The 25,225-nt window shown below is 37.1% G+C and overlaps 1 protein-coding gene across 4 annotated transcripts in view; it reads right to left on the bottom strand.

The window, feature by feature from the left end:
- Nucleotides 1–269: 269 nt before the first annotated feature.
- SPATA7 (spermatogenesis associated 7) overlaps nucleotides 270–25,225 on the bottom strand; it is a 39,712-nt gene continuing 14,756 nt past the window's right edge. For all 4 annotated transcript variants that reach the window (XM_072839612.1, XM_072839613.1, XM_072839614.1 and 1 more), the window contains 8 exons: nucleotides 21,226–21,359; nucleotides 13,186–13,658; nucleotides 11,591–11,657; nucleotides 9,167–9,282; nucleotides 6,339–6,392; nucleotides 4,396–4,473; nucleotides 1,222–1,279; nucleotides 270–981 (listed from right to left, as the gene is read on the bottom strand). In XM_072839612.1, coding sequence (XP_072695713.1) covers nucleotides 412–981; nucleotides 1,222–1,279; nucleotides 4,396–4,473; nucleotides 6,339–6,392; nucleotides 9,167–9,282; nucleotides 11,591–11,657; nucleotides 13,186–13,658; nucleotides 21,226–21,359 — 1,550 coding nt within the window. In that variant the 3' untranslated portion in view covers nucleotides 270–411. The remainder of the gene's footprint in view (nucleotides 982–1,221; nucleotides 1,280–4,395; nucleotides 4,474–6,338; nucleotides 6,393–9,166; nucleotides 9,283–11,590; nucleotides 11,658–13,185; nucleotides 13,659–21,225; nucleotides 21,360–25,225) is intronic.

Genomic DNA, 25,225 nt, shown 5'->3' with positions numbered 1-25,225 from the left:
AGAGGGCAGCCTCTAGAAGCTGAGGGCAGCCAGTGGCCAATGGCCAGCAAAAAATTGAAGCCCTCAGAGTCACAGCTACAGGGAAAGGAATTCTTCCAACAACCTGAAGAGAGTTTGGAAGCAGATTCTTGTCCCAATCAAGCCTCCAGATGAGACCATAGCCCCAAATAACACCTGGATTATGGCCTTGAGAGATCCAGAGCAGACACATTTAAGTTGTGCCTAGACTCCTGAGCCACAGAAATTGTGGGATAAATAATACATGTGTGTAGTTTTAAGCTGCTAATTTATTAAAGAGCATAGAAAGCAAATACAGAAATCCTAATATATAAAAGAATAAAATAGAGGAAAAGGAATATTGAATTACTGGCCATTTAGGATATTTATTGATGAAGATCAAACATCCTAAGGTCAGTCCTCAATGCTCATTTCCATGATTTTAAGAGTTGGTCCTTCCATGTTATGACTGTTGTCACCTTGAACACTGTGAAACTGAAGAGCTGGGGAGAGTTCTGTGCTAAGACAACATAATTCATTCGAAGGCTCCACCTTTTCACTGTCACTGTCCCCTTCAATGACGTTCACAGAGGTCTCTTGGTCTGTTAAGCTGTCTGAGACACTTGGATTTTTTTCATCCCAGGAAGAAGGTCCAAGATTTGTTTCATCATTCACTTGCTGAATTATGACCCCTTCTGAATACTTTGATTTATAGACGGGTAAGAAAAATTCATTTGGTGAAGAGAGTCTCTCATTCTCATCCTTTGGTATAGACAATAACATATCCAAAGCTTTTTGGTATTCTTGACGTTCCTGTTGAATTGCGGTGTCGTGTTTATTTCTAAATTCATTTTCTTTTGAATTCTCAGCCTGTTCAAAATCATGTAAATCCAGCATATCAAGATCATCCAGCTTTACTGAGTTTTCTCTGGATGTGCAGCCCAAGTCCACCTTCAGGATATGCAGCAGGTGGCGCATTTTCCCCTAGGATTAAGAATAATTACATTAATTAAATGAGACAAACTGAATTACTTTTGTCTGCAGTGCTGCTCAACTCAGCAGGATTAATGCTTCTTTCACCCACATTCCCCTCCCCCCACCCCACCCCTACACACAAAAGGTACAAGGGAAAAATAGCCCTTGCTGTTCTTTGAGGCTATGGAAAAACTTTAAGATTCTTTCCATACTAGAATTTTTCTAATGAACGTCTAAAGAAAGACAAACCTCCTCCAAATGATGTTTATTTTGTTTTATATGTCGCTCAAACAGTCGTTCTAAAAACCTAAAAATAATAAATAGAAATGTTAAATGTCTCAAAATCAGAAAACCAACTAAATACAAAATAGCCATACAATAAATAACAAGACTACTAAAGGCTGGAAAATATTTTTTAGGTTCTGTTTTTTCTTTCCAAAGCTAAACACTAATCCTTCCCTGTTCTGTCAAGTTCTGCAATTTGGAAGCTAGTATGGCTTTTGTTTTTGTTTAAGTTATATTGAACAGATGCCATTGTTTCTGAAAGATAACATACCACTTACATTTCTGTGAAAATATTTTAAATGAGATCCAACAATACCCCTTCCACACACCAAAAGTATTCTTTTTTTCTCTCACACACATATGCAAACACCAAAAGCCCCCACCCTTCTTCTCTTTCACATACACAAACCCTTCAAACCAAACCCTGAAGAAAATTCTCTTATAAAGAGTTATTTTACAATGCTTCCTGAATTATAATTGAAAAAAATTCCACTGGTGGTAAATCCACACAATAACCTAGAAACTATCACTAATTAGGTACCACTAGACATTTGTGCTTGACAATCATTATACCTCTAATCATGACCTATACTGGGAGAGAAAGGTATCATGAAGATCATTTTAAAGATGAGAAAATTATCTAAGATGATGATTTCCTCTCCTCTAAGGTTACAAGCCACGAAGGAAATTTAACCCAGACATGTCTGGCTCCAAAGTATTTTTTCAACTACACTATGCTTGTCTTGTTATTACACGAATTTTAGCAATGCCTTTGTTAACAATTTTTTATCAATGAAGTATGCCAATCTTAGATTTAGTAGTTCTGTATTACTTAGCATTTTTTTAAGATTATTTATTTTAGAGAGAGTGAGAGAGCATGCACACAGTGGGGGCAGGGGCAGAAGTAGAGGGAGAGAGAGAATCTAGAGCAGATTTCCTGCTGAGCAGGGAGCCCGACACAGGACTCAATTTCAGGACGTGTGAGATCATGACCTGAGCTGAAACCAAGAGCTGGACACTTAACCAGCTGAGCCACCCAGCTGCTAGCAATTTTTAAAAGCCCAAGAAATTTGAATTCTACCTTTTATAAACAATACATACTATTTGGGTACCTATTTTGTTTTCTCTCATCAACCACGTATTTTGAGCATTTTTCTGCATAAATAAATTCACTTCTAAAATATCATTTTAAATCCCTGGACAGAACTTGCTCTTATAAATATTCAACAATTTATGCAACCACCAAACCATTACTATTCAATATATGGGTTGGTTCCATTTTTTGGGGCTTTTATAACAAATGCTGCAATACACAGCCTTAAAATCTAAAAGAAAAATTTAAGGTTTTTTCTACAATAAACATGTTCTGTGCAAATGTTTTTTATTTTTGCTTCCAACCTGTGCTTTATTTTTTTGATTTACAGTTGGATTTTTTTTTTAAGATTTTATTTATTTATTCATGAGAGACAGAGAGAGAGGCAGAGACACAGGCAGAGGGAGAAGCAGGCTCCATGTAGGGAGCCTGATGCGGGACTCGATCTTGGGACTTGAGGATCATGCTTTAGGGCGAAGGCAGGTGCTAAACCACTGAGCCATGCAGGGATCCCCTGCAGTTGGAATCTTAATATTTTGTTGTGATGGTAAAAAAACCCACATAATATAAAATTTACCATTTAACCATTTTTAAGTGTATAGTTCAGTAGTGTTAAATATATTCACATTGTTGTGAAACAGATCAACAGAACTTTTTCATCTTGCAAATTTGAAACTCTATACTCATTATAAATAAGCAAAAATTTAGTTCACTAGTCTATATTAACTAAGATATAATGTGTGTTTTGTAGTTATAATTTTTTTTTTTTGTAGATTGGGTTTTTTACATGGATGACAATGTTTGTAAATAAAGACAATTTTACCTCTTTCAAGTATGAGTATCACTTTTTTTTTGTGATAGTTTTTTTTTTTTTTAAAGATTTATTTTGACAGAGACAGCGTACAACCAGGAGGAGCAAAGAGACTCTCAAGTAGACTCCATGCCAAGTGGGGAGCCTGACATGGCGCTTGATACCATGACCCTGAGATCACAACCTGAACTGGAACCAAAAGTCAGATGCTCAAATGACCGTGCCACCCAGGCACCTCGTGATAAATTTTTTTTTTAAAGATTTCATTTATTTATTCATGAGAGACACAGACACACAGAGGCAGACACAGGCAGAGGGAGAAGCAGGCTCCAGGCAGGGAGCCTGATGTGGGACTTGATCCCGGGACTCCAGGATCACGCTCTGGGCTGAAGGCAGATGCTCAACCGCTAAGTCACCCAGGCGTCCCCCGTAATGAATTTTTTAAATTTAAAAAGGTATAACTGACATACATTATATCAATGCAAGGCATACAACAGGATTCAGTATTTTAGATTGTAAAATAATCACTAAAATAAATCTAGTTAACATCCATCACACAGTTATAGAATTTTTTTTTCTTGTGATGAGCACTTTAAAGATCTACTCTCTCACAACTTTCAGATATGCAACACAGTACTATTAACTATAGTCGCCAGGCTGTACATTATCCCCATGACTTATTTATTTTATAACTGGGAGTTTTACCTTTTGACTACCGTTACCCATTTTCCCCCACAACTGGTAACCACCAATCTGTTCTCTGCATAGAAGAGAAGTAACAGTATTTAAATGAGTAAAATCTCTATTCTCTTCTGAAATTCCCTCAAACTGTGAACTTGCCTTATATGGTATGAATTAAACATTCCTTACAAATTGTTATCAATTATAAGAATATGTCCCCTGAAGAGGCACCTGGGTGTCTCAGTTGGTTAAGTGCCTGACTCTGGATTTTGGCTCAGCTCATAATCTCAGGGTTGTGAGACTGAGCCCCGCATTGGGCTCTGCACTCCCTGAGGAGTTTGCCTATCCTTCTTCCTCTGCTCCTCCCCGTTTGTGCATGCTCTCTCTCTCTCAAGTATCTTTAAAATAAAAAAAAGCCCCCCTCGGAAAGCAATGTAATTTTTCATTTCCTGATACATGTTAGAGATTAACATGAAAAGAAAAGAGTATTTTTTTAAGAATAGAGTATTTAATGTACTGTTCAAACACCATAATATAATCTAAAAAATCTAACCTGTTTGAAAATAAGCCAAGTTTCAAAATTTCATCTGTTACATCTTCAATGAAACTCAGATACAACAGTTCTTCTTCACTGTGAAAACAAAGCAGTACACAGCATAGAAATTATTTCCTACTTACTCTGAAAACTATAGGAAACACGAGTACCTACTTAGAAATATCTACCTCTAATAAGACAAATATATCACTATCTTACATTAGGAGGACTGTATAAAACAAACATGTCTAACTTCTTAAATTATGCAAAGATACATTTATTTAAAGATGAGAAAATATTCCCTAATCAAGTAAAATTTCATAGATGTATACAGCATTCATCTACTGTTAACAGAAAAGCCGGAATTAAAACAGCAAAGTGGATGTTATGCTATATGTTGGCAAATCGAACTCCAATAAAAAAATACACACACACAAAAACAGCAAACAAAAACAATAAAACACACACACACACACACACGAAACAAACAAAACACAAAACAGAGCAACCAAGGGCAAAAGGGCAATCAAATGTGAACCACTGGGGGGGGAGGGGTGTGTTCTTGACAAACATTTTACAGGTCCTCTGATTCTTGACTGTGTCCAGCAGCAGAGGTGTGAGTCCTGTGCACAGACAGCACTTATAGGAGGGGGAAAAAGGAAACTAATCCAGAGAAGCAAGAACTTCAACTATGAAATTGTCTTCTGCTCCTAGAAGAGCATCTGGTTGGAAGGTTGCAGAATTTATTGAGAAGAAAAAATTATTCTTTTTTTCTCAAAATGTATAGAGAGGAGAAAAAATATGCTAGTAGGGAAATTTGTGTATATAAATATAATGACAATTTTTAATTATGTGGGTACATTTCCTTGATCACCCCCCCCCCCCTTTTTTTTAAGATTTCATTTTTTTATTCATGAGAGACACACAGAGAGGCAGAAACACAGGCAGAGGGAGAAGCAGGCTCCCTGTAGGGAGCCTGATGAGGGACTCAATCCCAGGATCACGCCCTGAGCCAAAGGCAGACGCGCTCAACTGTTGAGCCACCTAGGCATCCCACATTTCTTTATCTTATAACATTTTAATAGCTAGTACAAGAAAACTGAATACTATTATAAATTTCATTTTAATTAGCTGAAATCAGTGAATTGATAGAAAATGTAAGTAGCACATAACTACTCAATTACTCTATGTAAATATAAGGGGAAGAGTTAATAAGAAAATTAGATAATAGAAGATTAAAATGTTATATAAAAAGTTACAGTTTCAAAATGATTCTCAGCCTCTAATATTTAAGCAGCCAGTTTGAGAATAAATGAAACTAAAAATTAGGTGAATATTCCCTGAAAAAGTGTAGCTTAACTAAACAACATGAAAATCTAGAAGTATGCTATCTGTAAAGAACTGGTGAGGTTGGAAACCTCGAGGAAGGGTAACCTGAGCTACCCAAAGTCTGCATTTCTCTAAAACTTTTGTTATTCTTGTTTATTTTTATGGGTACTAATCATAAAAAAAAATAGGCATTATTAACTTAGGGACAAATTTCCCCTGGATACAAAAAGATGAAGTGATTGACAGCTATTTCAGAAAATTCTGGTCATTCTCAAATTTAGGGCATATTATATAACTGAACTCCAAAGCTAGTTATTTTATTTTTACTTTTATTTTTTTAAGTTTTATTTATTTATGATAGTCACAGAGAGAGAAAGAGAGAGAGAGGCAGAGACACAGGAAGAGGGAGAAGCAGGCTCCATGCACCGGGAGCCCAATGTGGGATTTGATCCTGGGTCTCCAGGATCGCGCCCTGGGCCAAAGGCAGGCACCAAACCGCTGCGCCACCCAGGGAGCCCCAAAGCTAGTTATAAGAGGAATTAATGTTCAGTCCTGACTTCTTTAATAATAGTTGTGTGATTCTTAATTCTTGATTTCCACTAAGCAAAATAAAGAGGTCAAAAAGCTCTTACTCAGAGTAGATTTTTCTCTCTGGAGGAAGCTGCAGGGAATACTGACATACTGCCCTGGAAAGAGAAAATTATATTTGAACATAACAGTGACTGGCATGCAGTAAGTATTCAATAATGTTATATATTAGTAATAATATATTTTAGAATTTTTAAAGTACTCTCCTATCCCTGATCTGATCTAATATTCAGAATAACCCTGTCTGGTATATTGGGTAGGTATTATTTTTCCCACCAACTGATGAGTTCACCAGGAGGCAGAAATGTTGGGTAACTTGCCAAGGTCGTGTGTTAGTAAATAACAGAGATATTTTTAACTAGTCTTCTGATTACAGATTCAGAAATTATCTATTTAACTTCATTCATTCATTTGTTCATTCAGCTCCATGTCTAGTGCAGGGCTTGAACTCACCACTCTATGAACAAGACATGAGCTGAGATCAAGAGTCAGATGCTTCACTGACTGAGCCACCAGGTACTTTCACAATCCTTTTTTTTTTAAAGATTTAATTTATTTATTCATGAGAGACAGAGAGAGAGAGAGAGAGGCAGACACAGGCAGAGGGAGAAGCAGGCTCCATGTGGGGAGCCCAACGTGGGACTTGATCCCAGGTCTCCAGGATCACGCCCTGGCCCGAGGGTGGAGCTAAACCACTGAGCCAATGGGGCTGCCCCACAATCCTTTTTCAAACTGGACTATAGCACTTACCTAGTATACACAATTTTTACTTTGACTAAGCTTAGCATATAAATAATGCTGGAAACAGATTATTTCCCTATGAAAAACTGTTTTAAGCCTGGTTATTATGATAAATTTTGTCAACATTTAGTTATGTCATTAGTTAATTCCAATCTTTTTCTTTTAAAATATTTTATTTATTTATTCATGAGAGACAGAGAGAGAGAGAGAGAGGCAGAGACACAGGCAGAGGGAGAAGCCGGCTTCATCAGGAAGGAAGCCCAACGTGGGACTTGATCCCGGGACTCCAGCATCATGCCCTGGGCCAACGGCAGACACTCAACTGCTGAGCCACCCAGGTGTCCCAATTCCAATCTTTTTATTCAGGTATTCTTAATTATAAATATTTTACTTTACTTCTTTTAGACAAACTACTAGAAAAGATATATATTACTTTCTTTTTTTTAATAAGCATTTCTCCAAAGCTTGCTTTTTTTTTTTTTTTTTTAAGATTTATCTATTTATTTTTATTCATGATAGACACAGAGATAGAGAGAAAGAGGCGGAGGCACAGGAGGAGGGAGAAGCAGGCTCCATGCCAGGAGCCCGATGTGGGTCTCGATCCCTGGACTCCAGGATCGCGCCCTGGGCCAAAGGCAGGCAGGCGCAAAACCACTGAGCCACCCAGGGATCCTCCTATATATTCCTTTCTTAAGGCCATTCTTTGTATTAATTGCAGAGTGACTCAAGAGTTAGCTTATAAATCTTGTTATGAGTACTGAAGCATCATGAATTTCAAGACAAGAGAGGTTGGCAATGAACTGCCCACAGCCTTAGCAGGTGCTGTCTCCCTGGGAAGGGCCTTAGGGACGACCTGGGCTCGGAGGGAATCACATATGTGCCTTCCGGTCTGCTCTATGACACCTCATTCTTGCCCTCTTTTTATTTTTATTTATTTATTTTTAAATTTTATTTATTTATTTATTCATGAGAGACAGAGAGAGAGAGGCAGAGACACAGGCAGAGGGAGAAGTAGGCTCCATGCAGGGAGCCTGATGTGGGACTCGATTCAGGGTCTCCAGGATCACGCCCTGGGCTGAAGGCAGGCACTAAACCACTGAGCCACCCGGGCTGCCCTCTTGCCCTCTTTTTAATCTCTAGTCCTTTATTTCCACCTTCTTCATCTCATATATAATCTCTGACAATGGAAATACATTTGACAGCTGTAACTACCAAAGGCATTTTTGCTAACCTCTCATTTTTATCTAGGTGTAGTATTCCATATTTACTAAATATGACACATAGTTTTTAAAAACCGTGCTAGTACACAGTAGTGACAGATAAAACACATGGTGAATATTCAAAATCATGAATTATGAATCCTAAAATCATGAGGTTTTACAGTATTATTTCTGCCACATTAACTAGTTAGCATCACTGTTAAAGGATTTGTCTTCAGGGAAATCCTTTTTCTTTCTTTGTTTTTGAGAGAGAGAATGTGTACACTTGTGCAAGGGGGCAGGGAGCAGAGGGAGAGAGGGAGAGAACATTAAGCCTTAAGCAGCCTCCATACCCAGCTCAGAGCCCAGTGCAGGGCTTGATCTCATGACCCTGAGATTACAACCCAAGATGAAATCAAGAGTTGGACACTTAATGAACTGAGCCACTCAGGCGCCCCAGGAAAATCCTTTTCCATATGAATACCATTGGCAAATAATATAAGCCAGTATGTCTTTTCTTTATTAATGAATTAGCAAAATGAATTCATTTAAACTTTTATTGAGTACTAATTCATAAAATTTCCTTAGTGAACCTAACATTGCTGTTAAATTTGTATAACACGGGATCCCTGGGTGGCGCAGCGGTTTGGCGCCTGCCTTTGGCCCAGGGCGCGATCCTGGAGACCCCGGATCGAATCCCACGTCAGGCTCCCGGTGCATGGAGCCTGCTTCTCCCTCTGCCTATGTCTCTGCCTCTCTCTCTCTATGTGACTATCATAAATAAATAAAATTAAAAAAAAAATAAATTTGTATAACACTGAAATAGATTAGAGTGCAAGTAATTAAAAACAGAACTTATGTTGCAAATATTATATGTCTGTTAGACAGGAAAGCAGTTTAGACAGTTGAAGGGACTTCTGTGAGCTGTTTACCTTGGTGAGGAGCACTGAAGAGTGCCATCTTTGATCTCATCCCATGGTAAGTCATGCCCTTGTAGGGGTAAAGGATTTATTTTTCCTTTGGTATCATCTGTCAAACAGTTAGATGCCTGGAGATATAATGAGAAGAATAAATCTTTATTTTGCTTCAAAAATACATTATGAAAGCAGAAATAAAGTAAAACAGCAAACTTCAAAAAAGTCAAGGAAACAGAATGGAGATATCCCGTAGATAAAAGTGACTGACTTATTACGACAAAGGCTATTCCAGAATATATTTTCTACCCAATCAAGGACTTCTTTCTTTTCTTCTTCTTTTTTTAAAGATTGTATTTATTTGAGGTGGGGAAGAGGAAAGGAGGGAAAGGCACAGAGGGAGAAGCAGGCCCCCATTGAGCAGGGAGCCTGATGTGGGGCTCAATCTCAGAACCCTGAGAACATGACTTGTTTCGACGCCAACTTTTAGCCAACTGAGCCACCCAGGTGCCCCTCAGGGACTTTTCTTAAATTTATTTAAAGCAACGTAAAACAACTTATTTCTCATATTTTAATAAGGGATATTTTAAATCCATTAAGGAATCATCATAAATAAATTATACAAAGAGAAGAATGAAGAAAATTTGTAAGTTTTAAGTAACCCTGAATTTAAAAATGTACCATTATAACAGAAATTCAAATAGCCCATTTGTTTCAAATGACAATATATCAAATATGGAGAAGCAGTGGTAGCTCTGATAGTATGATCAGTAATATTAACAAACAAAAATAATGGCAGCTTACTTTTATGGAATCCTTACTGGTGCTGCATACTGTGCCAAGTATTTGCTTGCACTGTTAGATTAATCTTTACAATGCTAATTTATGCACAGTGCTGTTAAAGTTTGGTCTATTGCACTTAATACTAACTTCCCCAAGTAGACTGCTGGTGGTACAGATTATAGAGTAAGGGGACACACCATTTTCTCACAGGGTTATGGATAAGCATTTGGAGCACAATTTCATGGAAATGGACTTCTGCTTTATTTTATTTAGTTATCTACACAGCTAACAGTTTTCCTCTCAAGCAAGTCATAGCCATCATTTACTGAGCCCTTCTCAGGCTAGGCACTTTACCTATACCATTTTATGCTTTCCACCAATACTATACGTTAAATAGTTTTTCTAGATGCGAAAATTCAGCTTTCATAGGATGTGATTTGTCCTTGGGCTCCGTGTCAAGCAGGTATTAATGGCAGGGCCTCCTGTCAAACAGGTATTAATGGCTGAGAGGGAAACCTACAGTTCTCTATCCCTATTCAGAAGAGAAGAAAGAAGTTCAGTGTGATTAAATTTTATTCTTTTATGTCTGAAATCTGTTTGACATTTTACTTTTTAAACACTTTTGAAAAAAATGATCTTATTTATCCATGAGACAGGGAGAGGAGAGAGCGCACATGAATGGGGTGGGGGAGAGATAGTGAGGGGGACAAACAGACTCTCCGATTATTAGGCAGCCAGACCGTGGGGCTTGATCCCAGGACCCCAGGATCACAACCTGAACTCAAGGCAGACGCTTAACCGAATGGGTCACCCAAGCATCCCCATGTTTGACATTTTAATTGACAAACTGTTTTTATAAACAAATTTAAATTAGGACACAAGTATATGATTGATATCCCCAAAATAAAAAGAATCAGCTTATGTGAAAATCAGACTTTAAGCTGTAATATTTTAAAAGAAATGACTGTTAAACATTCAAAACATAAACACCATATAAAAAGAGCCTAATGGTTTAGAAAAAAGTAAAAGCAAATCTAAGAAAATGATATCCAGAGACACCTGGGTGGCTCAGCAGTTGAGTGTCTGCCTTTGGCCCCAGGGCATGATCCCAGAGTCCCGGGATTGAGTCTCACATCAGGCTCCCTGCATGGAGCCTGATGTCTGTGCCTGTCTGTGTTTCTGCCTCTCATTCTCTGTGTCTACCATGAATAAATAAATAAAATCTTAAAAAAAAAGAGAATGATATAAATCTATTCTTATACAATGTATAATTTCCAATAATATAATCAGTGGCAATTAAAAAAAAAATACAGGCATAAAACTAAAATAACTTCTGTATAGCTTTTCTGGCTCCTTCAGTGATGCAAGTCTACATTTTTGAAAGCAATATTTAATGTATTTTATTCATTTATTCATCTATAGAGCCAGCCAACCATCTAGAAAAAAATGCTAACAACAAATGATTTCCCAGATTGGGTGGGATCCATCTGGCCACTCAAAGAGAGCTACAGCCATGTGTAAATAGGTAGTCTCTATACTGGCTACATCATAGGCAAGAAGTGTCACCAAGAGATTATTCAAGTCCAAACAACTATACATATTTTATTAAGTGAAAGCAGCTATAATTCTAATGTGGCAAAGAGATCTCATTTTTATTACCTGCTTTATGTTCTCTTCTGAATCTGTGAAGTTCTTGGTGTCAACTGTCTCAAAATCAGATTTAAAGCTGTAACATTTTAAAAGGAATAACTGTCAAGCCTTCAAAATACGAACACTATAACAAGTTTACTGTCTTAAAAAACCTCTTAGACATAAGAGATGAAACCTGTCTATTGTAAAATGTGTAATTTCTAATTATATAATCAGGAAATAGATATGGTTTGGATTACATAGCTTTTCTTTTTTTTGAATAGCAGCTAGATTTTAGCTAGAATGGGACAAGAGAAATGGGAACTATTATCCTCAAAAGCCGTCATACATATAATCAGAAAAGGATACGATACACTTGCTTTCCTCATTTCTCCCCATTCCTTAATTCTTGGGATTAAATGTATGCAGACTCATCTGATATTATTGTACCTCTTATACCCAGAGAAAAGAATACTACTCCTAAATTGTATTTTTTTTTGCTTTCTAAAAATAACTAAAACCTAGGACCAGGGATCCCTGGGTGGCGCAGCGGTTTAGCGCCTGCCTTTGGCCCAGGGCGCGATCCTGGAGACCCAGGATCGAATCCCACGTCGGGCTCCCGGTGCATGGAGCCTGCTTCTCCCTCTGCCTGTGTCTCTGCCTCTCTCTCTCTCTGTGTGCCTATCATAAATAAATAATAAAAAAAAAAATTAAAAAAAATAAATAAATAAATAAAACCTAGGACCAGGCACATAGTTGTTTATGTAACATCAGAAAAAACAATCATAAATCAGTTAACACTTCATTAAATTTGCTTGTTTCATCATTTGCCAAACTTTTATTGAATGTTGTGCCAGGCACTATCATATATGAAAACACTATTGAGGCAAATTATACTTAATTTCCAGAAACCATCCCAATTGCTTGAATTATTCCTGGGGAGCTGTTGCTACATGAGAGTGGGATTGGTTATTTGTGGGAAGGAGGCCCAGGGAGAGTCAGACAAACAGTTGTTTTCTTCTCTTGAGAGTCCACTGTTTTGCCATTTTTAACATGAATCTATGGACCTAGTTACACAATTGTTGTTTGAGGACATATTTTATGGATTCTCTGAAAGTATATTTAAAAGCATATACCATGTTTGAAACAATAAATTAAAATATGTATCATTCCTGTTTATAAGGAGAGCTTGACAAGTTTAATAGCTACTTTTCAACAATGACTTGAGTAGTTGTAGTGATACACGCAAAAGGAAAAGTCACATTAATCTCATCCCCTTCAAAAGGGCACTACCAGACCTTAAGTCTGACACATTAGGTACGTAACATAAAAAATAAGAAATATTATTATTTTTTAAAGATTTTATTTATTTATTCATGAGAGCCAGAGAGAGAAGCCGAGACATAGGCAGAGTGAGAAGCAGGATCCTCACAGGGAGCTCGATGTGAGACTCAATCCCGGATCCTGGGATTACACCCTAAACTGGAGGCAGACATCCAACTGCTGAGCCACCCAGGTGTCCCCAAATAAGGAATATTATTATTATTATTATTATTATTATTATTTTTATTATTAAATTCTATAACACTCTAAAGGAATTACTACTGGCTGTAAATGTGCCATACCTGCTTAATTCAGTCTGGGTTTCAGCTTCCATCCGCTGATCTGTAAAATCCTTTTTTCTTCTGGCAGGTGTGTAATATCGATAATGTGACAGGAAAGACTTTGCTTCTGTTTTTAAAGTGCGTGGAGTGAATGGCAAATGTCTGTTGGAAAAGAGTTCAGAATGTTTATCCAAAAGGTCCCCACTGGGCGCTTTTGAAATAACTAACTGAAAGCGATGGGTATTTGGGAACGTGCTCTTGGGCCCTCGGCCATGTGATGTTCCAGAGCATGGTCTCCTGGGCCCAGAGGTGGTGTAATCCACGTTGAACAGACAGGGACTGGAGTTCTTCTCAGTACCATTTGTGAGGACTTTATCAGATTTAGGTATATTTAGGTGTAGTCTCTCTGAAGAAGTTACTGGTGACCTTGTAAAGGATGGAAATCCATTCACTTCTCTGATTAACACATCTTCATCTTGTGGTTCTCCTGAGGGCTAAGAACATTTGGTTTGTTTTTAAGATTTTATTTTTATTTATTTGACAGAGAGAGAGAAAGAGGGAGACAGAGAGGGAGAGAGAGAGAGAGAGAGCACCAGAGAGCACAAGCAAGGGGAACAATGGAGGGATAGGGAGCAGCAGATTCTCCACTGAGCAGGGAGCCTGACGTGGGTCTTGATCTAGGACCCTGGTATTGTGACCTCAGTTGGAGGCAGACACTTAACCAACTAAGCCACGCAGGTACCCAGAACATTTGGTTTGATCAACATCAATTATGTTTACAAATTCACATAATTGGGGATCTCCAGATTATATACCCAAAAATGGTTGCCTTAGTAGGTCTAGAGAGTATATATATATTCCCAAAGATGTTAGTTAGCATTGTATATGAAGTTCTATTAAAGGTTTTGAATTACTAATACACAAAAATAGAATTCTAAATATAACTAATAGCAATCATTTTCTTTCTTTTTAAAAATATTTTATTTATTTATTTGAGAGAGCGAGCAAGCAAGAGTGGGGGTGGTGGTAGAGGGAAAGAGAGAAGCAGACTCCCTGCTGAGCAGGGAGCCCGACACAGGGCTTGATCCCAGGACCCTGAGATCATGACCTGAACTAAAGGCAGATGTTTAACCAGCTGAGCCACCTAGGGGCCCTAGCAATCATTTTTCTTTCTGAAACTAAAAAAAAATAATAATAGTAATTACTAATATCTACTTATATTTGTGGTCTTGAGCTTGTGTATTAAAATCTATAGGTAGATGGCAGTATTATCTGAAAGTTTTCAAATCACTCGTCAGCACCAATCCCCTTCTCAACCACTGTTGGTGGCAGCCCTCCTTCTCTCCCCATTTATGACAATCTCTAGTGTCAGTTCTCGTACTTCAAAGCTTTGAAGAAATGAAAAGGCACTTCTCCTCACAAGTGGGGAAGGCTGAAAGGGAAGATGTTTGGGACTGCTCCATTTCCTTTTGGTTTAATTTTGGAAGAACCATTTCTACAGGGTATCCACAAAGTCTTGAAACATAGATACTATTGTGTTCTTTCAACAGATTAGGTGTCCAAAAAGCCATGTCTATGATTCCAGACTTTATGGACATCTGTGTATCCTTTACAGAACTTTGAGATACTTTATTTGGTAGAGGGGAAGTTACATGGAAGTTAACAGATTCCAAGGTGAAGATGGCTAGGATTTAGCTGTTACCTCTGCCCTGAAAGCTCATGGGGAGAGAAACCAGAGGAAGGTGAACAAGCTGAGTACGAGGATAGCTGAGTGCTTCCTGTGTGCAAGGCACTGCTCTTACCACTGAGTAGGATAAAAGAGGACAATTAAGAACTTCTATCACTGCTACTAGTAAGTGTACTATGCTTACTACATGTAAGGTATAGTTGTAAGTAATTTACATGCACAATTCACTGAATTCTCATACCAACTTTCAGATGGTGATACAAATACTACTTATATTTCAAAGATGAAGAAACTCAGGCCGTGCAGGGTCTCATAGATTTAGACCCAGGCTGAGCCTATGCTCTTCACCCTTACTTACATCATATTGTCTATTATAAAGACTCATCTGAAAATTATATATTTTAGACTTTTTTTAAAAGTAAATTCTACCTCCAATATGGTGCTAGACTTCGACCCCAAGATCAACAGTTGCATGCTCTACCGACTAAGCCAGCCAGGTGTCCCTGTATTTTCGTTTTTTTTTACACCATGAGGAATTTTAAACTGATCTTAACTCTTCTGATGGTGAACCAGTTAGCTAACCTAATCTAAGTACTGATTCAGCTAAGTAAGAAAATTGCAAATGACTGAATACTGTTAACTAAAGCCCAAAATAGGTCAAGTCACCTATTTCCTTTCCAAGTACTTCCTAACCCGATCCCAAATATAAGGCAAAATTACTCAAAGCAAGGAAATATTTTGGCATTAAATTCTGAATCACTAGGGCACTTTTTAAATGATTTCAATATATTCATTTTAAAAAGTGCTCTCAAATAAGACTCGCAGCTCATGGACCAGAAGAGTTTGGCTCCTGGGGAAAAAATTTCTAGGATCTGAAAAATCCTACAGGGCTATTAAATAATAATCACAGGAATTATTTGCACTTAAAGGAACAGAACAAGCTGAGATCAGAGCAGGCAGATATGTATAAGGCATTAGATTGCCTGTATGAAAACTCTTATCAGTAATGGTTATTAAATAGACAAAATGAAACACCAAAGAAAAGTCTTTAAAGGCAGAAATATACTCTAATCTGTCTGAAATGGGATGGAAAAACTGTTTCTGAACTGAAGGCAAGAAACTTTCCTGTATTTTTATGTCTCATAATTCCTACCTTGTATCCTATACTTTTTCTTTCCTCGGAAACCAGTAGGACACAGTATGAAATCAGTTGTACCAATCTGTTTTTTTGTTTTTGTTTTTTTTTAAATTCATGATAGACACACACAGAGAGAGAAAGAAAGAGAGAGAGAGGCAGAGACACAGGCAGAGGGAGAAGCAGGCTCCATGCAGGGAGCCCGATGTGGGACTTGATCCCGAGAATCCAGGATCGCGCCCTGGGCCAAAGGCACTAAACCGCTGAGCCACCCAGGGATCCCCCCAATCTGCTTTTTTGAGATTATATAATTGTTTCCTGTAGCTACAAATATCAGAAAGCTTGGATATAATTTTTCACAGAAAATATGTAACACACTGGTAAATTCACCAATATCTGAATAACAGATAACTGCAAAGTTCTAAAATTGGAAAAAGTTTTATGACTTATACGTGAATGGAACAAAAATTTTGGTGGTAATCTGGCCACTTTCACTTTCTTTAGTCGCTTTACACTTCAATGCAATTTGTTGTGAACTGTTTCTGTGATTTAAGAATTTGTGTAAAGTGATAATCATTGCATAGTTCATATACTTATAATGTTTTCTTTTCTTATCTTTTTAAAATTATTAATTAATTAATTAATTATGATAGTCACAGAGAGAGAGAGAGAGAGAGGCAGAGACACAGGCAGAGGGAACAGGTTCCATGCAAGGAGCCGGACGTGGAACCTGATCCCAGGACTCCAGGATCACGCCCCAGACTGAAGGCAGGTGCCAAACTGCTGAGCCACCCAGGGATCCCCACTCATAATGTTTTCATGTCAAGAACAACAACGTACTAAATCTTCGTCAGGAATAATGTCAGAAGAAATAGTATACAAAGAATTTCCAATTGTCAGATTTTTATTTTTTATTTTATTTTAATTAATTAATTAATTAATTAATTAATTAATTTATGATAGTCACACAGAGAGAGAGAGAGAGGCAGAGACACAGGCAGAGGGAGAAGCAGGCTCCATGCACCAGGAGCCCGATGTGGGACTCAGTCCCAGGTCTCCAGGATCGTGCCCTGGGCCAAAGGCAGGCGCCAAACCGCTGCGCCACCCAGGGATCCCTGATTGTCAGATTTTTAAAATTAATTAATTTAAAAATTATTTATTTATTTATTCGAGAGCGAGCACACCAACTTAGGGGAGAAACAGATGGGAAGGGAGAGGGACAAACAGACTGCACTGAGCTCCATATGAGGCTTGAACCCAGGACCCTGACAACATGACCTGAGCCAAAAGGGCATTCCACCAGGAGCTCAAGTAAATGAGTTACCCTCCAATTGTTAGATTTTAATACAGTTAAGGAATCAATTCAATTGCAGAATAAGATGGGTACAAATTATTTAAAAATCCGATTAACACTTGTTTTGCAAAAGTGTTTCAAATTATATTTTATAAAATAAATTGATAGGGGCACCTGGATGGCTTAGTTGGTTAAGTGTCTGCCCCTAGCTCAGGTCATGATCCTAGGATCCTGGGATAGAGCCCCACATTGGGCTCTCTTCTTACCAGTGGGGGTCTGCTTCTCCTTCTCCCTTTGACCCTCCTCCCTGCTTATGTTCTTTCAAATAAATAAATAAAATCTTTAAAAAAGCAAATACATTGATAACTCTTGCTTTTCATGGTTTTATACTGCTTTAAAAATGTTTCATAGATTTATTTAGGAATATGGGTCACATCCACATTTTCAACTAATATTAATAGCACGTAGTAAGTGCTGTACCAGTGATGTGAGTGATTAGTGAATAATGGTGTGGAGGTGACAGGGTGCAGATGGAAAGGCACTGGAGGCTCCTGAGAAGAGTCAAAGTGTAAGAGAAAGAATAGCATGAGAGTGTGGGCAATTATAAGGTGTTTTTTTTTTCTTTAAAGATTTTATTTATTTATTTGAGAGAGAAAGAGAGAACAAGTAGGAGGAGCAGCAGAGGATGAGGGAGAAACTGAGCAGGGAGCCCAATGTGGGGCTTGATCCCAGGACCCTGGGATCATGACCTGAGCTGAAGGCAGACACTTAACCAACTGAGCCACCAAGGTTCCCTGGAAAGGTTTTTGATATATATGATCTTATGTATATAGTGGTTAATATGTTTAGAGGCTAAAGTTAGCATTTTCCTTTTAATTGTAGCAGAGTTTTCAGTAAATGCAGATTATAACTAAGATAGGTATATATTAACCATAAAGCCCAATTATTAAAATATCTAAAATAATAATTTGAATCTGAATTTGTCTAAATATTTATCAAGGCTTATAAAAATGTAGGCAAACTGTAAATTACTATGAATTCTAAATGAAGCTGGAAAAATATATAATACACACACATAAAACATAAATGAACTACTTTATGGAGGCAGAAAACTTAAGGTTACAATTTAAGGAAAAAAATGAAAGAAAACATCTTAATTCTATATTTTTAACAAACTCCATTCTTATCCCCAAATATAATTATTAATTTATATTAAAAATGCTGGAAATAGAGAAATATTTTAAATGTTCAGTTAAAAAAGGGGCACCTGGCTGGCTTAGTTGGTAGAGCATGTGACTCTTAGGCTTTGAACAGCACATTGCGTATAGAGATTCATTAAAAATAAAATCATAAAAAAATACCACAAAACTTTAGGACCCACCTGAAACATTAGGATTAAAAAATGGAAAAAGATACAGCAAGGGGGATCCCTGGGTGGCGCAGCGGATCGGCGCTTGCCCTTGGCCCAGGGCGCGATCCTGGGGACCCGGGATCGAGTCCCACATAGGGCTCCCGGTGCATGGAGCCTGCTTCTCCCTCTGCCTGTGTCTCTGCCTCTCTCTCTGTGTGACTATCATAAATAAATAAATAAATAAATAAATAAATAAATAAATAAATAAATAAATAAATAAATAAGTTTTAAGATACAGCAAGGGAGAATAATCAAAAGAAAACTGGTTTAACTTTATCACTATCAGAAAACACTTTAGTTAATTAATTAATTTCTTTTTAAAAAGATTTTATTTATTTATTCATGAGAGAGACAGAGAAAGAGAGAGAGAGACAGAGACACAGGCAGAGAGAGAGAAGCAGGCTCCATGCAGGGAGCCCGACGTGGGACTTGATCCCAGGACTCCAGAATCATGCCCTAGGCCAAAGGCAGGCACTTAACCACTGAGCCACCAAGGGATCCCCAGAAAACACTTTAATGCAAAAAACATTAAGATAAAGAAGCTCAAAGCACAGTGATAATAGATTTGATTCACCAAGAAAATATATTATCTCTCAATCTGCATGTATAAAATAATAATATAGACTCAAAATCTACAAAACAAAAATTGGCAGTACTAATTTTTAGAGAAATAGGTAAATACATAATCATGTGGGAGATTTCTTAATAAATGATTGATCAGACAAAAAAAATCAGACTTAAATACATATCAAGTTTAATATAATGAATACACTGTATATTGAATACTGTACACAACTATATTTTCATTTCAAACACACAATAGCACAGTACATTTTAAGAAATCTGTTTACCTACTGGGCCATAAAACAAATTTCTCAACAAATTTCAGGAAATGAGTATCATATATCCTCTAATCACAATATAATTAAGCTAGAAATTGGAACAAGAGAAAACTTCTAAAGAAAAAAAATGACAGAGATTAAGAAATATTTCTAAATGACTCTTAGGTTAAAAAAGAAATTATAATGGTAAATACTCTGAGTTGAATCATAATAAAAATACCTTATAACAAAACTTACTTACAGGATGCAGCTAAAGCAGCATGTGGAAGAAAGTTTATAACCTTAAAATATGCTTGTACTGTGCCAGAAGGCTGAAAATAAGCTAAGCAAAAGTAGGAAAAGTAAGCAAAAATAAATCCAAAGGAAACCAAAAGGGGAAAAGAAAGATAAGAGCAGATATTAATAAACTAGAAAACAAAATACAATAGAGAAGATTAATGAAGTAAAAACAAAATGCCATTTAAAAAGATTTTAAAAACCAACAAATCTCTGGTGAGAAAAATCAAAGAAAAAAGAATAAAGAGGGATCCCTGGATGGCTCAGCAGTTTAGTGCCTGCCTTCTGCCCAGGGCATGATCCTGGAGACCCGGGATCGAGTCCCGCATTGGGCTCCCTGCATGGAGCCTGCTTCTCCCTCTGCCTGTGTCTCTGCCTCTCTCTCTCTCCGTCTCTCATGAATAAATAAATAAAATCTTAAAAAAAAAAAAAAGAAAAAAGAATAAAGACACAAACAACAGGAGGAATAAAAAGGGGAAATAATATATACTGAGGAGAGATTAAGAGAGATTATATTTAAACAGGCCTATGCCCAAAATTTGAAAATTTAGATGAAATGGACAATTTCCAACATAAATACAACTTAAATAGTCCTTATGATTCAAAAAATTGAATTAGTAGTCAAAAATCTTCTCACAAAGAAAACTCTAGGCCCAGATAATTTTAATGTTGAGTTCCATGAAATTCAAGGAGTAAAAATTCCAAACTTATGTAAACTATTCTAGAGCACAGAAAGAGGAAACAGAATCTAATTTATTTTATGAAGCTAGTGTAACCTGACATAGGGTAGACAAAAAGGAGAATGACAGGTCAATATTAATAATGGAGGTAGATACTAAAATTCTAAACAAAGTATTAGTAACTGTATCCAGCAACATATAAAAAAGGTATTGCATTGTGACAAGTTGTGTTTATACTAGGAACATTAGAAACTTGACTATAATTTATTACATACACAGATTAAAAAGAAAAATGATACCATCTTTTCAAAAAAATACAGAAAAAGCATTTGATAAAATTAACATCCATCCACGAGAAAGGAAAAACAAATCCTCTTAGCAAACTAGGAATAAGAGAACTTCCCCAATCAGATGTTAAGGGTATCACAAAACACCAAGAGTAGGGGTCAGTAAACTATAGCCTGCAGGCCAAATCTGGCCTCCTGTCTTTCTTAATAAAGTTTTACTGGAACACAGCTATGTCTGTTCATTTACATGAACAATCTGTGGCTACTATCCAAGGGCACAGGAGTTGTGAGAGACTGTGGGGCCTAAAAAGCTTATATTTATTACCTGGCTCTTTATAGAAGTTTCCTGATTCTGACCTATAGTAAACACGCTACCACAAAAACAGATTGTACCACTAATGAAATATCTCAGAAGCATCTGCTTTTAACAGGTAAAAATACTATCTTACCTTTTGTAGAGTGTTAAATAATGACTTGGAATTATTTTTAGAATTGGCCTGCATTGCTGTTTTATTTAATTTCAACTCCCTTTCACATCGTGCTAATTCCTTTTTAAGTTTCTCTCTTCGTTGTTGGTCTGCATCTGATGGGGAAAACAAATCTTTTAAAATCAAGAACAAGACTGAAAAATTAAGGTTTTAGTCTTGGAAGACGAATAAGGGTGCACTTTTTTCTTGCTAAAAATGTTTACACTATTGATACATCAATAAAAACCCATACACTTTTCTATATAAAGAGAAGCTAACAGATATTTAATATACAGAAACTTAAAGAGCATTAAGTATTTAAATTAAGTATTTAATTTAAATTAAGTATTTAAAGAGCGTAAACAAGATGTGACAAACTGGCTAAGCTTAAGAGCTCAAGAAAGCAATTCCTAGCAGATATTCAGAGATATTGAATGTGAGAAATGCTTGACATGTTATTTGTGACTCTATCATCACCAAATGCGAAATCTGAATTAGTCCACACACTCTCCCTCAAATGCAATATTACTGCCAATAACAACACATGCCATACAAATTTAAGTTTTATAGACTTCAAAAAGATAACATTATTTTCAATTAGGATAACTGATTTCTACTTCTCTTAACTGCCATTCATTTGAAAATATAAATGAAAATATGGTTTTGCACTTCACAATGCTTTAAGTCAGGTATTGAATTGTTATCATCAAAGATTTATCATTGTATGAAGGCTGAAAATGGTGAAATTAAAGCTAGTCAAATTTCAAAGTTAAATATAAGATTAACCATAAGCAAAATGACTTTTGTTTCCATATAAAATTAAAATTTATCATGTACTTTTAAAATTGGAATTTATCCCAATTTAATGGATAAGATAATTTCAAGTTTCAAATCACTCTGATTTGAATCAGACTTTATAAAGATTTCTATAAGCTTAGGGGTGTGCCTGGGTGGCTCAGTGGCTGAGTGACTGCCTTTGGCTTACGTAGTGGTCCCAGGGTCCTGGGCCCAAATCGGGCTTCATGCAGATAGCTTGCTTCTCCATCTGCCTCTGTCTTTGATCTCTCTCTGTGTCTCTCATGAATAAAGTCTTAAAAAAAATTTCTACAAGCTTAAAAAATATACATGTATATTTAAAGTTTGAACTATAAATATTTAAAAATAAGCATAATAAATATTTATTATTTTAAAAGGTAGACTGAAATATAGATGACTCTTGAACAACTGCATGGGTCCACTTATATGTGGATTTTTTATAACACAGTACTGTAAATGTATTTTCTCTCCCCCTTATAATTTTCCTTCTTTCTTCCTTCCTTCCTCTCTTTCTTTCAATTTTCTTTTTTTAAAAACCTAATTAGTAACTTGGCCATTTTTTTAAAAAAATATTTTTTTATTTTTAAGTAATCTCTACTCCCAAATGGGACGCAAACTTACAACCCTGAGATCAAGTGTCCCATAGTCTACCTACCAGCCGGGGTGCCAGTTTTGTGATTTTCTTAATAACATTTTTTCTCTAGCTTAATTTATTATAACAATACAACATTAATACATATAACACAGAGAATATGTTAACTGACTATGTTATCGGTAAGGTCAACAGTAGGCTCTTGGTAGTTAAGTTTTTGGGGAGGCGAAAGTTACACAGGGATTTTTGACTATGTGGGGAGTTGGTGCCCCAACTATGTGAACTGTTGGTGTCGACTGTATTACTTACAGCTTATTCTATCCTCAAATGCCTGCTTAATTATTAAGTATTATTTATTATATATTATTACACATGGAACTATATACTATATATTAATTATTATTAATATATTAACCACACTAAAGCAGATGATATCTATGGAGTGGATTAAATAGAAATTTCACTGTCAGACCTATTATCTTATTTTTAATTTTAATTTTTAAATTTTTACTTATTTATTCATGAGAGACAGAGAGAGAGAGAGGCAGAGACACAGGCAGAGGGAGAAGCAGGCTCCATGCAGGGAGCCCGATGTGGGACTTGATCCCGGGTCTCCAGGATCACAAAAATACCATGGGATAAACCAAGCACTAGCTACATTTAAATTCCAAAAACAAAAATACATGCAATAGGAACAATCTTTAAACACAATCTACATGCTGTCAATTCCCAATTTTTTTTTTCTGCATCTTGGATCTATCAATTGATCTTTCTTTCTCTCTTTCTCTGTAGACTCAAACTCCAGCTGCCTTCTTAGGATCTTTACCTGGCTCTCTACTCACAGGTATTTATTTCAAACTTAATAATGACCAAGAGTAAGCTCCTGGTTCACTTCCTCCCCCAACTCTCTTCCTATCATGTTCCTCATTCAGTAAATTATAAGTGTCCTTTTGGTTGACAGCTCTAAGTATTATTTATTTATTTTTAGTAATCTCTATACTCAACATAGGGCTCGAACTCATGACCCCCTGAGATCAAGAGTCACATGCTCTATGGACTCAGCCAGCCAGGCACCCCATATATTCAGATTTTTATTTTATTTTATTTTTTATTTTTTTATTTATGATAGTCACAGAGAGAGAGAGAGAGAGAGGCAGAGACACAGGCAGAGGCAGAAGCAGGCTCCATGCACCGGGAGCCCGATGTGGGATTCGATCCCGGGTCTCCAGGATCGCGCCCTGGGCCAAAGGCCCGCACCAAACCGCTGTGCCACCCAGGGATCCCATATTCAGATTTTTTAAGTTGGTAAATACTGAATCAGTTTTTGTTATAAAAATATCATTAATACAACACAGAAGAAAAAGAACACACCAAGAAATTAAAAATCTGCAAGGATCCTTAGAGATTATTTTACATCCTTAGGAGGGTAAGAGGTAAATTGATTTGCCCACATACCTTTTATGCTGTGGTCAATTTGGTTTTTAAAATTATATATTGAAGTCTGGACGCTTGCCTACAAGGTCTCTGCCCTTCTAAAATTATTTGAACTCCAAGATTCCTTCACAGGTAAGAGAGCCTACTCTGGGGCTTGTTACAAATAAAGGAACCTAAGGGTGAGAATACAAAGTGCCAAGTAACGGGGCCTGCAAAGGTACTGCTCACTTAGTGGCAGCTGGTAGCAACTGGCTCAACTTAAAAAGTCATATCTCTTTCACCAAGAAGATCTCTGAGAAGAGACAGGGTTCCAGTGATCCTGCTGTCTTTGATCTTTCCCAGACTGCACCCAAGGGGCATTCTCCTACCTATTCTCTCATTCATTCACCACTTAGCATGCACTACCTTGGTACCACCTGATATTTCTTTCTTTCTTTCTTTTTTTTTAATTTTACATATGGGGCACCTGAGTGGCTCAGTGGTTGAGCGTCTGCCTTTGGCTCCAGTTGTGATCTCGGGGTCCTGGATCAAGTCCAGGCATCAGGCTCCCTGCAGGGAGCCTGCTTCTCCCTCTGCCTGTGTCTCTGCCTCTCTCTGTGTCTCTCATGAATAGATAAATAAAATTTTTTTTAAAAATTAAAGATTTTATTTATTTCAGAGAGAGAGAGAGAGAGAGAGGTGCGCACACATGTGTACATTTACACGCACAAGCGGGGGAGAGGCAGGCAGAGGGAGAAGCAGGCACCCCACTGAGCAGGGAGAATCCCTGCTCAATCCCAAATCCTGGGATCATAACCTGAGCTGAAGGCAAGACACTTAACCAACTGAGCCACCCAGGCACCCCTGATACTTATTTTCTAATGTAGAAATCTTCTCTGATTTTGTCTTTCTAGTAGTACTGGATTACTAATAAGACAAGCACAGGCTATGATATCTATGTCCTCTGGCTATTTTTAAGTATATATTTCCTGACTTGAACTCAAACAAAGGCCTCAAATGATACCTTTTAGAACATTTTAAAATAGGAATTTCAAATTTTGGGCTCTTATTATTTCCTTAGTAAAGATTATTTAGGAACCTTCAGTCATGGGGATCCCTAGGTGGCTCAGCGGTTTAGTGCCTGCCTTCCACCCAGGGCGC

The sequence above is a fragment of the Canis lupus genome, chromosome 9, assembly GCF_048164855.1.
Source record: "Canis lupus baileyi chromosome 9, mCanLup2.hap1, whole genome shotgun sequence".
Taxonomy (NCBI): domain Eukaryota; kingdom Metazoa; phylum Chordata; class Mammalia; order Carnivora; family Canidae; genus Canis; species Canis lupus.
The sequence above is the reverse complement of the archived record's forward strand: the minus strand, read 5'-3'. Positions and strand labels throughout refer to the sequence as shown.